The following is a 16198-nucleotide window of genomic DNA, read 5'->3' as shown; positions in this document are numbered from 1 at the left end:
AGACCTGGACTAAAGCATCTGCCAACTCCTGGACAGTCTGTGGTGCAACGTGACTGGATAGAGCGAGACATGATGTCCCAGATGTGCTCAATTGGATTCAGGTCTGGGGAACGGGCGGGCCAGTCCATAGCATCAATGCCTTCGTCTTGCAGGAACTGCTGACACACTCCAGCCACATGAGGTCTAGCATTGTCTTGCATTAGGAGGAACCCAGGGCCAACCGCACCAGCATATGGTCTCACAAGGGGTCTGAGGATCTCATCTCGGTACCTAATTGCAGTCAGGCTACCTCTGGCGAGCACATGGAGGGCTGTGCGGCCCTCCAAAGAAATGCCACCCCACACCATTACTGACCCAATGCCAAACCGGTCATGCTGGAGGATGTTGCAGGCAGCAGAACGTTCTCCACGGCGTCTCCAGACTCTGTCACGTCTGTCACATGTGCTCAGTGTGAACCTGCTTTCATCTGTGAAGAGCACAGGGCGCCAGTAGCAAATTTGCCAATCTTGGTGTTTTCTGGCAAATGCCAAACTTTCTGCACGGTGTTGGGCTGTAAGCACAACCCCCACCTGTGGACGTTGGGCCCTCATATCACCCTCATGGAGTCTGTTTCTGACCGTTTGAGCGGACACATGCACATTTGTGGCCTGCTGGAGGTCATTTTGCATGGCTCTGGCAGTGCTCCTCCTGTTCCTCCTTGCACAAAGGCGGAGGTAGCGGTGCTGCTGCTGGGTTGTTGCCCTCCTACGGCCTCCTCCACGTCTCCTGATGTACTGGCCTGTCTTCTGGTAGTGCCTCCATGCTCTGGACACTACGCTGACAGACACAGCAAACCTTCTTGCCACAGCTCGCATTGATGTGCCATCCTGGATCAGCTGCACTACCTGAGCCACTTGTGTGGGTTGTAGACTCCATCTCATGCTACCACTAGAGTGAAAGCACCGGCAGCATTCAAAAGTGACCAAAACATCAGCCAGGAAGCATAGGAACTGAGAAGTGGTCTGTGGTCACCACCTGCAGAACCACTCCTTTATTGGGGGTGTCTTGCTAATTGCCTATAATTTCCACCTGTTGTCTATCCCATTTGCACAACAGCATGTGAAATTGATTGTCACTCAGTGTTGCTTCCTAAGTGGACAGTTTGATTTCACAGAAGTGTGATTGACTTGGAGTTACATTGTGTTGTTTAAGTGTTCCCTTTATTTTTTTGAGCAGTGTAGTTGGGGGGAGTAGTTTGTATACAGGCTACTCGTGGTATGTTCCGTGCCATAACTTGTAGTTTTCATAGTCATGCTAAAACTACAGAGACATCCACACCTGAAAGCCACCAATGAAAAGTACGCGACCGATCAAAATGGGGAGCAGGGTAGAACTGGCAACCTTGAAAACCTCTAACCTATTCATTACTTTCTATTTATTTTTTAATGTGAACAGTATAACTTAATCTGGATGTCTCTGAGGAAAATGTAATTTATTTTCCCTTGAAGTTTGAAGGGGGACGGATATTTGAGGTACTGTTTTGACATCAGTTAGAATCCAATAAGTTGGTACATTTTCCAAGTGGGGGGAAAAAAATTGAAGAAAATACACTAAGACTTTGAGAGCTGTCATGTTGATATAATGGTTTCCAAAATCAACGCATCAATTAATAATTGCATATTTTCAGTAAAAGGACTTAGCCTTTTAATAATGCCATTGGACTAGTAAAAGAGAAAAGGATGATATAAAGTAAATAATTTCGACAGTAAAATAAATTCTACTAATTCACTGTGCAATGTTTATACCAAACCATTGGTTTTGTTTTCCTTCTAAGACCTAGATCTTTAAATGTAAAATACCAGATCTGTAAGGACGCAGCTCTCTGTATTTGACCTTTCCCATATTCCAAGGAACCTTTTATTTTGTAGAATGTGGTATAATAATGCTATGTGCTACATTTTTCCACACTGCTCAAAATCTGGGCAGATGTTCATTTAGGTAGCTCATACCAGAATACATTACTTTAGTATTTTAGGCTTCCTGCTTTGAAGTTCAACTTTAACCTCTCAAAACTGCAAGTATTTGCATGTCATCACATCCTTCATGAATTACACTTCATTTTAGGAGAGCTGACAGAGCCATACAAATCATCATTGTTAACCATTAAGGCGAACTGTGCTCCAGGAACTGCTTGTGATTTGCACTGTTTTGAAAACTGATGAGAGAAAGAGGTGAAAATGGTACTTTACATACACAGTTGTGCCTGAAATATTATGCCACTGATGCCGCCATTTAATCATAGTTTGTACCATAGTTTTGCTTGAAAAAAATGCATTATCTTTGATATCTTTGAGAGACTACACCAACTAGTTTTTTAAAGTACAGTCATCACTTAGGCTAAGATTATACAGTACATGGCATATTTAATCCATTGAGGGGAAAAAAACGTGTAGAATATATGGTATGTTTTATTTTAGATGGGCTTCCGAAAGGTAACCTAAAATGATGAAGCACTAGGACTCTTGGGCTAAGGTACCCAAAGGGCTTGGATTTAATGGGTTTATGCACCATTCTTCTGCTTCTTCTTCAAACAGTTGTCAGGTAGTTTGAAGAAGTACCAACCAAGACCATGTAAATAGGCTAGTACCATCTGATGAACCGCTCCTCTCATTGTATTCCTTTGCATTGTTGCTATACCTTAAGGAGGGTGTATAGTCCTTTCTCTTTGAGTCCTTACTTGTGTTTTCAGAGGACCAGAAATATAAGAGCACCTTTCTAGTGGCATTTGTATTTACCCATTGTTCTGCAAAAGTAGGTGTGGTGCTCCCAGCCTTTTTTCATATGAAAAATGAAATTGCAAGCAACAGCGGAAGTTTGTCAAATTGTCGGGTTTTGAAGAGCATCAATAGTGCTTTCTTGTTTTGTTACACCTATCGTTTTGTCCTTTACAAACAATGCATTGTATATTTCAGAATAAGCCCAATCCTTCTTTAATTCAATCGCTTTCATGCCAAACCACACTCATACTGCCCTTCAGGAAGTGAAGTTCAAAGACAAAATGTGTGTTTTAGATTAAGTGAGTATGAAAGTACGTTGTTTTTTTTATTTTTTATTGTGACCTGATTGTGATTAGGTAGTTAATAGTGGCGGATCCAGAGCCTGGTCTCGGGAGGGGCACTTCCAGATTGTTTTGTGGCGGCGGACAGAAAATAATGTGGTGCTTATAGAACAGACTATTTCATTTAACCTATCGTACAGCTCTAACACATATAATCTAATTGACTGTCTTAAGTACTGGTACGGTTTTCTATAAAGATTGCGGTGCGCCGGGCCCTTGTGGATACAGAGTCCCTGGTAATAGTCTTTGACCACACGCGGCAGTAAATGATTTGTTTTCATTGGGGCTCTCAGATCTGATCAGTTATACACACTCGTCTTCTGCAGGTCTTCCTGGGGGTCTGGCGGCTCAGGGCCAGTCTGATTACACTCTGCACTGAGGAGACAGATCGCAGCACTCCCCCCGCACCGCAGAGACAACACAGGACCCCCACACCTTACCGCAGACTCGCACACAACACCCTGCTGCAGGCGTTCACAAACAGGCAGACTCCCGAGGCACAGAGAGAGAGACAGGCAGCGATGTCCCCGTCAGGCTGTCAGTGACAGTGTGAGCAGAAGAAATGCTACGTCTATAACTAAGGAGTATCAGGGTATATTATACAGGGGGTAATATAACTGAGGAGGGGTATCAGGGTACATTATAAAGGAGTAATATAACTGAGGAGGGGTATCAGGTTACATTATACAGGGGTAATATAACTGAGGAGGGCTATCAGGGGACATTATACAGGGGTAATATAACTGCTGAGGAGGGCTATCAGGGGACATTATAAAGGGGTAATATAAGTTATATTACCCCTGTATAATGTCCCCTGATTGCCTTCCTCAGTTATATTACTACTGTATAATGTACCCTGATACCCCTTAGTTACATTACCCCCTGTATAATGTACCCTGATACCCCTCAGTTACTGGACTTAGTATTAATCTTCAGCAATTGCTGGTCTGATGCAGAGCACAAAACTGAAATCTGAAAAGATCCCTGTAGAATATTAAGAGAGATGAGATTTTTTTTTCTAAATAATAACATGTGATGCTGAAGTCCAAGTACTATACAAAGGACTATCGATTGTTTTGATTGCTGCATCTTTCCATTTTATATTTTGATTGTATGACTTTTGTTTTTACTGATATGCTATTGGTTTTTATGGATATGTGAATCATGTAGCAAGTATGCATTACAAAATAAAATATATGATAATAAAATAAAATGCTCTAAAAATGAATGAGATACTACCAGCATTAGGCAACGTAATGAAAATCTGTCATTAAGTAAAATGTTTTTTTGGTTTGAATTCTATGGCATTCCACAAATGTCTCCTACTTCTTTCATCAGCGGGGCCTTCCTTCAAGACTTAATGCTTTGCTAATTTGAGTTTGATTAGCTTTCAGTTTTATTTAGTTGAGAGCCAAATTGTGGCAACTTGAGATGAACAGGAGCGATAAACTTGTGGAATGGTTTGTAATGAGGGTCGTGTTTATTGTTTTTGGAATTTAACCATGGCATTAGCAATGATTACACTTGAAAATCTGCTCTGGTATGCCTTTGCATAAGTTTGCTGGGGTGTAGTAAAATGACTACCACAAATCCATTTTTTGGTTTGTTGCTCAAGAAATATTTAGGATTTTCACCTAAAAGTAACCACTAGTAAAAGCTTTTCTGTGGTCCTCTTTTAACAAAAAGTAAAGGTAAGCATATTTAACAAAGGTTCTGATAATTCTGTTCTACCCTACAGACTGCAGGTAGCTTATATTGCACAGCACTAGCACTTCTACACTAACATTTTTCAGGGTTAAATGGATACTGCATCACTTGCTAAATTTTGGTAAAGAGCAGGGTACTTTGTAAATTTTTGTAAAACCTACTCCCCTTGAAAATTTCCCACTGTTCTTACGCTGCCGCATCAGACCCCTCCTTATCAATCCTGCAGTGATTACATACTTTTCATACATGCCTTGAGTCCTGCCAGTAAGCTATTTATGCACACATGATAGCTGAGGCCAGTGATTGGCTACAGTGATTGCAATGAACATGACCCCAATACAGACCCAGTGGCGATTGAATTGGCAGGGACAGAGCTCTCTGCCAATTTTTTACAAATCATGAGAACCCCTTTAAAGGCATTAGTTTGTGGTTACTCACTGTGTTTCACTGCTGAAGTTGATGCTGAATGTTCCTGGCTGGTGCTCCTGTAAACGGATTGTTTTGGTAACTCTGGCCCCCATATATGGCATCATAGAAAATGGCTGTATAGGCTCCCCGTCCTGGTCCTGCTAGCAGTGTACGCTACCATCCTGTTTTCTACTGTGCAGACTCCTTATCAAGTGTTCGGAATCTGCTCAGTAGAAATAATTCGAAGATACGAGCGTCTGCTGCAGCAGTGCTCATTCTTGCTGGGGGGGGGGTACAGCTAGTTAGAACGGGACAGGAAGATGTAAGTACTGCTCCACCGCTACAATCTAGATGGCTAGCAGGTTAACAGTACAGAGGACACAATGCTCACAGCGCCCACATCAAGCAGTTATCCTGATAATAGGTCATCAGTATCTAAGCACTGCACAACCCCTTTAAAGTTGACTAGTTCTCCTACCAATATCAGAGTTATGATTTAGAAAGAACGTGTCCTTCCCTGAACCTAACAGTCTTAAAGGGTATGTCCACCTTTGAACGCTATGTATAGAATGAATCTATGTAAAAAAGTGAAGTACTGTAAATACATTATTTCACAGTAATTCTGAATTACAGCCTGCATTCACAGGTCTGCTGAATATCAGTGGAAACTGTTGACAAGTTTGTCACCATACAGCAGCTTGGCTCAGCTTCTGTGATCCGGTGGAAATGTTTTTTATTTAGTAGTTCAAATCATGTCAAAGGGCCTTAAGATTGTTTTGTACAGTACTTTTGTACCTCTTTACATGTACAGCCGAAGTCGTCACTTTAAAGCTGGCACCCTCCATAAGGCCGTTTGCATACATTTAACCCCTCAGATGCTATGGTCAAATTTGACCACTGCATCTGAGCGGGGCAGATGTGGGAGCCACACACTCCCGCACCCATAACAGCGCTTCCCAGCTGAGATCAGGGAAGCTGTAAGCAGGCTCTGATACCCATTTCTGTATATTCCAATACTTTCTAGCACTATATTCGAATACAGTGAATGGTGTGTTATGTGATGAATATGTATACCCATCACAGAACACAGTTGGCAATCTGATGATTGCTAATTATATTCACCTAGGGTGACTTATAAACAAGGGGGGAAAAGTTTTTAAAAATATAAGTTAAGTACCGAGCGGCGCACTCCCGTGGCTCCTTGTCAGATTCCATGTATGATGCATCCATTGTTGTGATCTTGAAGCCTGGCAAGGACCCATTGGAATGTGGATCTTATCGTCCAATTTCACTTTTAAACTTGGACTATAAAATCCTGACCAGAATTATAGCCAATAGATTGAATAAGGTCATCACGTCAATAATTCACTCTGATCAGTCGGGCTTCATGCCTGGAAGGTCCACATCAGACAACATTAGGAGGGCTCAAGTAATTGCGCAGCTGGGGGTAGCTAAGAAGGAGAGATGGCCTCACTGGACACGGCCAAGGCTTTCGACTCGTTGGAATGGCCCTTTTTGACTGCAGTGCTGGGCAGCTTTGGCTTCGGTCCTAAATTCATTAAATGGATAGAAATATTATATAAAATGCCACTGCTAGCATCCAACTGAACGGTTCCCACTCTGATAGGTTCCCCTTACTCAGAGGCACGAGGCAGGGATGCCCGCTCTCGCCTTTGCTGTTTGCAATTGCCATAGAGCATCTGGCCATTAGATTTAGACAGGACCAGGTTTATGCAGGTGTCTGCGAGGGAGATAGGGAAGGCAGGATTGGACTGTATGCAGACGACTTGATCCTCTTTATGTCGGAACCGGAAGTATCTCTACTAAGAGCTATTGAAATCATAGAGCGCTTTGGGCAATACTCCGGGCTGCACATAAACTGGGGCAAGTCTGCCATCATGCCACTCTGGAACCATGATTGGCCTAGTTGTCGAAACAACCTGCCTGTAGTTGATAGGTTTAAATACTTAGGGGTAATAATCACTAAAGAGCCCCAACTCTCCTATGTATTGAATATTGAACCCTTAGAGACCATATTCCAAGATAAGGTTAAAACATGGGAGACCCTCCCTTTGTCGGTTATGGGTAGATTGAATCTGGTAAAGATGGTACTCTTGCCCAAGGGTTTATACTTGCTGTCCCACGCCTGTACGCCAGTCCCCAGGGGATTTTTGAAACGTATCCATGCTATTATAGCCTCCTTTGTATGGGGTAAATCTAGGAGGAAACTCTCACTATCAGTTTTACAGAGGCCGAGGCTACAGGGAGGAGCTTCCCTTCCAGACTTCTTTTTTTCTTATATTGCAAGTCAACTTAGATTTCTGAGATATTTGGTAACCGATGCCCCAAGCCCAAACGCAGAATGCTACCTGCACGAATATTTGCAAGTCCCCACGCTGTGGCCCGTTCTGGAGGGATCTCACCATATTCAAAAGGGTCTTCTCCCAGTACATAAGCTAGCCCATCAGATATGGCAGGCATCTAAGTTAAATTCCTACAAGGATTTGCCAAGTGAAGTCCCTGTATGGGATAACTGTATGTTCCCACATCTGGTAAAGCTGGAGGGTGTGTCTGACTGGAAGAGGCATGGTATACTCACTTTGGGCGATCTATATGAGAGCGGGCAGCTTAGATCATTCTCCCAGATTCAGGATAAGTTTCAGGTGTCCCGTACTCTTTTCTTCAGGTACCTCCAATTGAGACATGCACTACAGGCCCAATTCAGAGGTGATAACAGGAGTATTTCTAAATACCCTATCATAGGGGTTTTAAAATCGCAAGGCCCGAGAGGCATAGTCTCAGCGCTATATACACACTTGTTGGACTGCCGCCTGCTGGTGTGCCATTCCTTTATTATTTGCACTATAAGTTATGAATGAATTACTATTAGCCTTCAATAAGGGTACAGAGGGGAGGTAACAAGTTGGGGGGGTGTCCCTGCACAGTCTGACTCTATCCAATCAGTGCTGCCATTTACAGTGTGTGCAGGTTGGCCGTTGAGGGCAGATGGAAATTGCTAATACCATCTTTGTCTTCTGAGGATTGGGAGGAGGCATTAATGGCTCCGACCAAGGTATCGCCCTCTATAAATAATAGGATGATCCAGCTTTTTATCCTTCATTGTAGCTATCTAACGCCCACCAGACTTCAAAAGATGGGCAGGATTAGCCACTCCAGGTGCCATAGATGCGATGCTGTTGGAGCCAATTTTTGGCATATGATGTGGGATTGTGAGTTCATTCGACAGTTCTGGATTTCAGTTCTGGAGGTCCTCGCAACTATGGTTCCTGTGACATTGCCGTTATGCCCCAAAATGTGCATTCTGGGAGTCATTGATGAAGAGTCGTGGTCACACTACCACAGAATCTTCTTAGCGGAAACACTATTTCTAGCTAGAAAGGCAATTGCCATAAGATGGATGGGAGATCCCCCCCCCTCGAAGGGACAATGGCTCACTCTTGTGAACCACGCAGTCTCCATGGAGAACATTGTGTATAAGCATAGGGGGTGTCCACAAAAATTTGATAAAGTCTGGGGTGACTGGTGTGCCTCTCCTCTCACCTTACACTCATCGCGTCTGCACTCGACGGCTGACGGGTCACATTGATCTTCGAACCAATATTCAGATACTTTATAGCACTGTTATCACTGATGTTAATGTTGGAGCATTTATGTGTGTGATTTGTCTATTCTGTGAATATTGTATGCTGTCAGGGTTAAGAACATGTCCTTTTACATGCTAGAGTCCTGATAAATGTCAATGTCTTTATGTATCACTGTTCTCTTGGTATTTCTGAGGTGCCCCTGCGTGGGCCATCACATTGCTACATGTATGCCATACTTGTGTCATTCTCTTTTAATAAAACGAGTTTAAAAAAAATATATATGTTAAAGTCACTCCCCTTTCTTTAAAAAATAAATAAAAATCAAAGGCATCGTTGCTTAAAAAAAAATCTGTACTATTAAAATATTACAATATTTCAAAATGGTCAATTTGCCATTTTTTTGTCACTTTACTTCCCCCAAAATATGTATTAAAAAGAGAACAAAAAGTCACACACCTTTGAAAATGGCATCTGTAGATAGACCTCAAAAGAGCAGTTCATTCAAGATGGAGCTCACAGAACTGGAAGACTTTTGCAAGGAAGAGTGGATGAAAATCCCTCAAACAAGCATTGAAAGACTCTTGGCTGGCTACAAAAAGCGTTTACAAGCTGTGATACTAGCCAAATTGGGCGCTAACCACGCAGAGTACCCAAAGTTTTGCTTCTGACCCTTTTCCTTTTCCTTTTTTGTTATTTTGAAAATGTTAAAGATGAAAATCTAAATTTGTTTTTGCGTAAGATACAAAGAGAATGTGTCATCTTTAACTTTATGCCTTTGGAGATCATTTCATCTTCATCTTAACTGTTTACCACTAACAGTAATTTTGACCAGGAGTGCCCATAGTTTTTCATGCCACTGTATATAAGAAACTGATATATGTCTCTCCACAGGCTGAGCATTGCAAAAAAAATATATAATAATAATAATAAAATAAAATAAAAATATATATAATGGTCACATTTTAAATAAATTCAAGGAAACATTAATTTTACATGTAAGTAGACTTGTGGAATTTTAATTCATTTTGCATGTCGATCTCTGGTTCGGGTCTTTGTTAAAGTTAGAGCTATGAATTTCAAGCCTTTCAATTTGCATGAATGTTTTCTCTTAAATCTCACACAATCTGTATTTAAATCTTCCATAAAATAAATGTAAACCTGCCAGGAAAAGCATGTGACAAGTCAAAGTTTAAAAAAAAAAAAAAAGATTGTAAGCTTGACAATTTATCTGAATTTGGAATCCAGGCATTGTGAAATTTAGAGCCTGTCAAATTCCTTCACTATTTCAAATGCATCATCATTCCTTGTACGAGCTTGGAAAGTATTCAGTCCAAAGCTTAAATAAAGTAAATAACGTAAAGGCCAAAGGAATTATGCAAAAAAACAGGATTAAAACATAGTTTTCGGTCATGAAATTTAAAGCCACATGGGAATTAGTGTCTGGTTGTCTTCGACATCTATGCATTTTATTGCCTTTATTAATTCTTAAAGAGTTAGAACAAGTTATCCCCTATTTACTAGGCAGGGGGTAACTGCTAGATTGATGGTGGTCTGGCTGCTGGAACCAGGGGTGTAACTACCATAGCGGCAAAACATAGCGGCTGCTATGGAGCTCAGGGCAAGAAGGGGCCCAGTGGGGATCATCTCCTCTTCTACTAGGGGTGAAAACTTGGTCAGGACTGTACCCTCTAAAGAAACAACTTTTAGCAAACGAGGCAGTGGAAAAAATGGCCCAAGGGTCATTGAAAGGGGTTTATGTGGTCCTGTGTGGGGGGCCTGGTTTAATCCTTGCTATGGGGCCCTTACTTTTCTATGTACGACACTGGTTGGATCCCGCAATGATCAGGAGAACAAGGGACCTGTGTCCACTTTTTGAATGGAGTGCTGGTCAAGCATGACCAGCCCCACTTCATTCAAAGCATTTGGGATTGCCATAGATGGCCACGACTGTACAATTTAGTTTTTTTAAATAGAGCCTTAGAACATGTTAAACTTAGTAATATATCTTGTTAGAGGAAAATCCATGAAAATGAAATCCATATAGTGATGTATTTCAATGTTTAGATATACCTAGTCTGAATTACTGGTATATGTCATGAAAAAAGAAATCCACCTGCTATGCAACTACCAGAATCGTATTTCTCCTAATCTACATTGTGCATCAGTTGTTCCACATACACCATGCAAACATAAGTGTAGTGCCTGACATTTTCAATTGCTCATGTTAGCCTTTCCCTGTCTGTAGGCTCTCTCTAAATGTTCACAAACATTCTCAGTCACCATAAGGGCGCCTTCGCGTCTCACAGATTTTGTTCCATACATTTTCTGTGACTGAAAATCAGGTCCATTCACCTGAGTTGGGGAAATGTCTGCAACAAAATCTGCTATGTGTGAAGGCACTCTAAAGAGGGTGATCTTGTTAAAGAGGCCTTTCACCTCTCCTGACATGTCTGTTTTAATAGCTTCATGCGTTCCCCATGTAATAACAATTCTGGAGCATCTATTCTTATGGCTCTATGTTGTGCCATTCCTTTATTATTTGCACTATAAGTTATGAATGAATTACTATTAGCCTTCAATAAGGGTACAGAGGGGAGGTAACAAGTTGGCGGTGGTGTCCCTGCACAGTCTGACTCTATCCAATCAGTGCTGCCATTTACAGTGTGTGCAGGTACACACCCCAACTGGTTACCACCCTCTGTACCCTTACTGAAGGCTAATAGCAATTCATATATAACTTCTAGTAGAAATAATAAAGGAATGGTACAATATAGAGCCATAAGAATAGATGCTCCATAATTGTTATTACATGGGAAATGCATAAAGCTATTAAAACTGTCATTACAGGAGTGGTGAAAGGTCCTCTTTAAAGTAAGGGCCCATTCACACAACAATTTGGCAGAACGGACGAAGACTCATTAATTTCAATGATGGCACAAAAGTTGTTGAGAGCACACCGTGTGCTCTCCGCATCCGTACTTCCTTTACGTCGCCCCTATAAAAAGGAAGAACATGTCCAATTGTTGTCTGCAATGAGGCCTAATACTATATACTCCTGTCACCTGACTGATTAAACATACCATGTCAGCACTATTCTTCTGGACCCTTTAATCATTGAACAGTAATGCTCAGCCTGTGGAGATATATTCAACACCTTTCAACATTTTAAGCAATATCAGTGTATTGTTTTGGTTTTGTACAGTTTTAGAGTGAAAAAAAGGGAAAGATTTGAGCACTCAGATAACTGCCCGAGGTCTCAGACCTAAAAGGGATTGGCCTCTAGAGACCATTGTGTTTGTAAGATGATTATATGGCACTTACTAATATAGCTTTTGCACTATTTTCTATATTCAAAGTGTTTGCAAAGTGTATTGTGCTGTCCACACAAAGGTCCTGTCCATAAAATGGCTGCTGATGGAGGGTTAGGTGACCAGGAAAATCACCTCCATGTGATCTCTCGTCCATTCAAATACATTGCACCTGCCAGCTGCACTTGTTCTGTTGGGAGTTTAGTCGAGGTGCAGTGTGAATGGAAGAGACATTACATGGAGGTGATTTTCCTGGTCGCTTGACCCTCCATCAGCAGCCATTTTATGGACAGGACCTTTGTGTGGACAGCTCAAAAGACTTTGTAAACAAGGGTCATACCTTGTGAAATATAGAAAATGGTGCAGAATTTCAACAAAGGCTATATTAGTTAGTGCCATACAAATAGCTGTGTAGTCCTGTTAAAGGAGCAGTGTCCATAACTGGAAATCACACTCCCACACGGAGCTTGTTTTCCACAGTTGGCACGCTTGTCTGAAATTAGCCTAATTTACACAGTCAGTTTTGATCAGTGATTTCCATCGGTTATTGTGAGCGAAAACAGGTACAAATCTGTCCATTACACCTTATCTCTGTGTAGGTCCCACTCCTGGTTTTGGCTCTTGAAAATCACTGACCAAACACTGACTTGTGAATTGGCTCTTGATAAGAATCCATTGCTCTCAAGGCATTATTTGGACTGAAAGTGGCCTACAAAACCTAGGTGTGAAAATAGCACACCAATAGCTGGTAGTTAAAGCACAATTGATTTACAAATAGTTTTCTTTTTCCTACAGGGGAGATTTTATGTGAGCCCCCAAACAACAAGCTTGACAAGTTTAATGGAACTCTAATCTGGAAAGACTGCAAGTATTCTCTAAATAATAGCAAGATGCTTCTAAGAGGATGTGTTCTAAGAAATACTGAATGGTGCTTTGGGATGGTTGTCTTTGCAGGTATGCTACTTATTTTCAAATGCTTACAAACATGTAGAAAAGCTTTAGATGTATGTCCTTTAACCCCTTTTGCTACCAGCGCTGTACATGTACGGCGCTGGAGCGATGGGTAAACATGGCGTCCACTCGCGTGTGCATCCGGCACCACGGCCAGCAGGTCTTCGCTGTTTCAAACAGAAGAGACCCGCGGCTAATGACCGCGACTGCCAATAATGCCGATCACGGTCATTAAAGCCTTTAGATGCTGTGATCAAGTGTGATCACAGCATCTAAAAGCCCAAAACAAAACTGGAAGCTCGAGCTTAGGGGCTTCTTACCTGCATTTTCTGCGGCCAATGAGGATGCCAGTAATTGAATTCAAAATGCTGGGTCTCTCTGAAGAGACCCAGGGTATTGGAGCTGCAATTCTTATTTTTGGCAGCCCAACATAAGAAATGAGCGATTCTAGTGCTAATATGGATTAAAAAAAAAAACATATCGGTACAGAATTATAAAAAAAAAAGAGTCTTGTAGCTTCAAATATGGACTACAAAACTATAAAAAAATATATATAATTTTTGATAGAATAAAAAAAATACATAAACAACAAAAAATATAAACATCATGGGTATCACCACATCTGAAAACGCCTGTACTATCAAAATATAAAAATAATTTTCCAATACAGTGAATGGTGTAACGCAAAAAAAAGGGTCAAAATGGCTGATCGCTTGTTCAAAAAAAAGTAATAAAATGTGATCAAAAAGTCACACACACTCCAAAATGGTATCAATAAAAACTACAGATCGCCCCGCAAAAAATGAGCCCCCACACAGCTCAGTATATACCGTATAACTATAAAAAGCTTATGGGGGTCAGAATATGATGATGTAAAAAATAAAAATAAATAATTTTTAATTAATTTTTACACTATTTAGACATAAAAAACCTATGCATATGTGGTATCGTTGTAATTGTACTGACCCAGAGAATGAAGGGCATGGGTCAGTTTTGCTGCAAAGTAAAAGCTGTAGGGACAAAACTCGTAAAACGGTGGAGGAATTGTGTTTTTTTTTTCCCCAATTCCACCCCTTTGGAATTTGTTTGCTGCTTCCCACTACATTGTATGCCATATTAAATGGTGGCATTAGAAAGTACAACTTGTCCCGCAAAAAAAAAGCCTTCATAAGGCTATGTGAACGGAAAAATAAAAAGTTATGGCTCAAGGAAGGTAGGGAAGAAAAATGACAACGCAAAAACGAAAAAAGAAAAAAAAAAAACATACCATATCCAAAGGGTTAAATGTAACCTCTAATGTTATCACACAATTTTACTTTGTTCTCTCTATATTCTGAAGTCTTTAAAGCGGCTCTGTCACCAGATCACCCCTTTTACAGAAGTTACATGGCCTGGTAGGATTGATCCTGCAGTTTAACATAATAATACCTTCCTCCTCACTGTTGGCTCCACGGTTGTTGATAAATTGTACTTTTATTCCTTTGCTGGCAGGCAATTTTGAGTACCAGGAGGCAGGCTTTTTCAGTACGAGCACCGCTATGCGATGCCTACCGACGTCTAAACACCCCCCCCCCTTCCCTTGATTGACAGTGCTAGACCAGGTGGAAGTCGTACTCTAGCGCTGTCAATCAAGGGGGGTGCAGGGTTTAAACGTCGGTAGGCGTCACATAGCGGTGCTCCACGACGGCACCCCTGAAATGACCCCGCCCTGCCAGGGACAGGCAAAACACGCAAATAGGTTAAAAACCCCTCCCTTCCCACCACTTTGAGTTTTTCCTGTCCCTGTGCAGGGCAGACGTGCAGAGAGGTCTTTTTGGATTATGGGATCTACAGCAGACGGTCTGGCATAGCTAGAAGCTCCCTGCCTTTCCTTACAGGTACCTGATATGTCGGCGATCCTTGTCATAAGTAAGCCCTCGGATTCGATGTCAACGGTGCTGACTGTTTGGTAAGTAGAAACCTGGGCATCTGTTTGAAATTGGGACGCGGGAGCCGGGGGCTAGCGTCACTTACGATGATGCGTTTCCGGCGTCCAGTGGAATGCAGATGGTGAAACGAACGCCAGTCCTGCCGGCAGGAGATCTCTCATTGGTGGCGAGGGGCCTTAGCCTGTGTTCCTCCTCCACATACTGGCTGTTTCCGGGTGCGGGATTTAACATCCGCCTGCAGGCGATCTTTATCCCAGCTGAGAGCTGAAGTGGGGCGGTTCTACCTGACTCTCCTTTTTCCCCCTGAACGCTCAGCATGGAGGATGGTTCAGTAAAACAGCCTCTGCCATCAGCTGATATTGTAAGTTAATGAGATCTCCCTGGTATGGAGATATTTCTTTTCTATTTACTCCCATTTTAATGTTTTTTTTTCTCTTTTCTCTCATTCAATCTGAGAAAGAGATGGTCCCAAAGTGTAAACCTGCTGCATCTTAATGTGCCATATGTGGAAAGAAGCAGGATTCATTATATAAGAAGCCGCTTTGTCCTGGGTGTATTCTAAAAGTGGTTCAGGATGAGACTCCAGTGTATATGAATGACATCAAATCTTTGGTTACAGATGAGATTTAGTCAGCCATGTCTGGATTATCTGCATCTTCATTACCTAAAAAGAGAAATAAGAAATCTAAGGAAGCATGTACCTTCTGATTCTACAATTTCCTCTGAGTCTGATTTTTGGGAAGAAAGAGAGGAGCGAGAACAGGAGGAGTCTTCTTCGGATAAAGAATAAAAGTATTTTTTCTCTTCAGACAATATAGAGCAGTTACTTAAGGCGGCTCATAGCATTATGAAGATTGAAGATGTTAAAAAACACAGATCAGTACAAGATACTATGTTTGGTGGTTTGGGAGAAAAGTAAAATAAAAATCTTTACTGTTCACAAAAATGTTCATAAAATGATTCAAAATGAATGGGACACACCGGAAAAAAAGAACCTTTTTACCTAGAGGACTAAAAAGAAGATATCCCTTTAATGAAACTGATGTATGGAAATAGGACAGTATTCCTAAAATTGATGCTGCAGTTGCTAAGTTAGTCAAAAATACTTCCATTTCATTTGAGGATTCCTCCCAGCTTAAGGATCAAATGGATAGGAAGGCAGAGGGTACAATTAAGAAGGCATGGGAATTACAT

General features: G+C 41.5%; 1 protein-coding gene across 2 annotated transcripts in view; it reads left to right on the top strand.

Annotated features, from left to right (window-relative positions):
* ATP8B4 (ATPase phospholipid transporting 8B4 (putative)) overlaps nt 1-16198 on the top strand; it is a 515241-nt gene that overhangs the window by 268725 nt on the left and 230318 nt on the right. For both annotated transcript variants that reach the window (XM_040414025.1, XM_040414026.1), the window contains one exon: nt 12921-13079. In XM_040414025.1, coding sequence (XP_040269959.1) covers nt 12921-13079 — 159 coding nt within the window. The remainder of the gene's footprint in view (nt 1-12920; nt 13080-16198) is intronic.

This window comes from Bufo bufo, chromosome 1, assembly GCF_905171765.1.
Source record: "Bufo bufo chromosome 1, aBufBuf1.1, whole genome shotgun sequence".
Classification (NCBI taxonomy): domain Eukaryota; kingdom Metazoa; phylum Chordata; class Amphibia; order Anura; family Bufonidae; genus Bufo; species Bufo bufo.
This window is presented reverse-complemented; position numbering and strand designations above follow the sequence as displayed.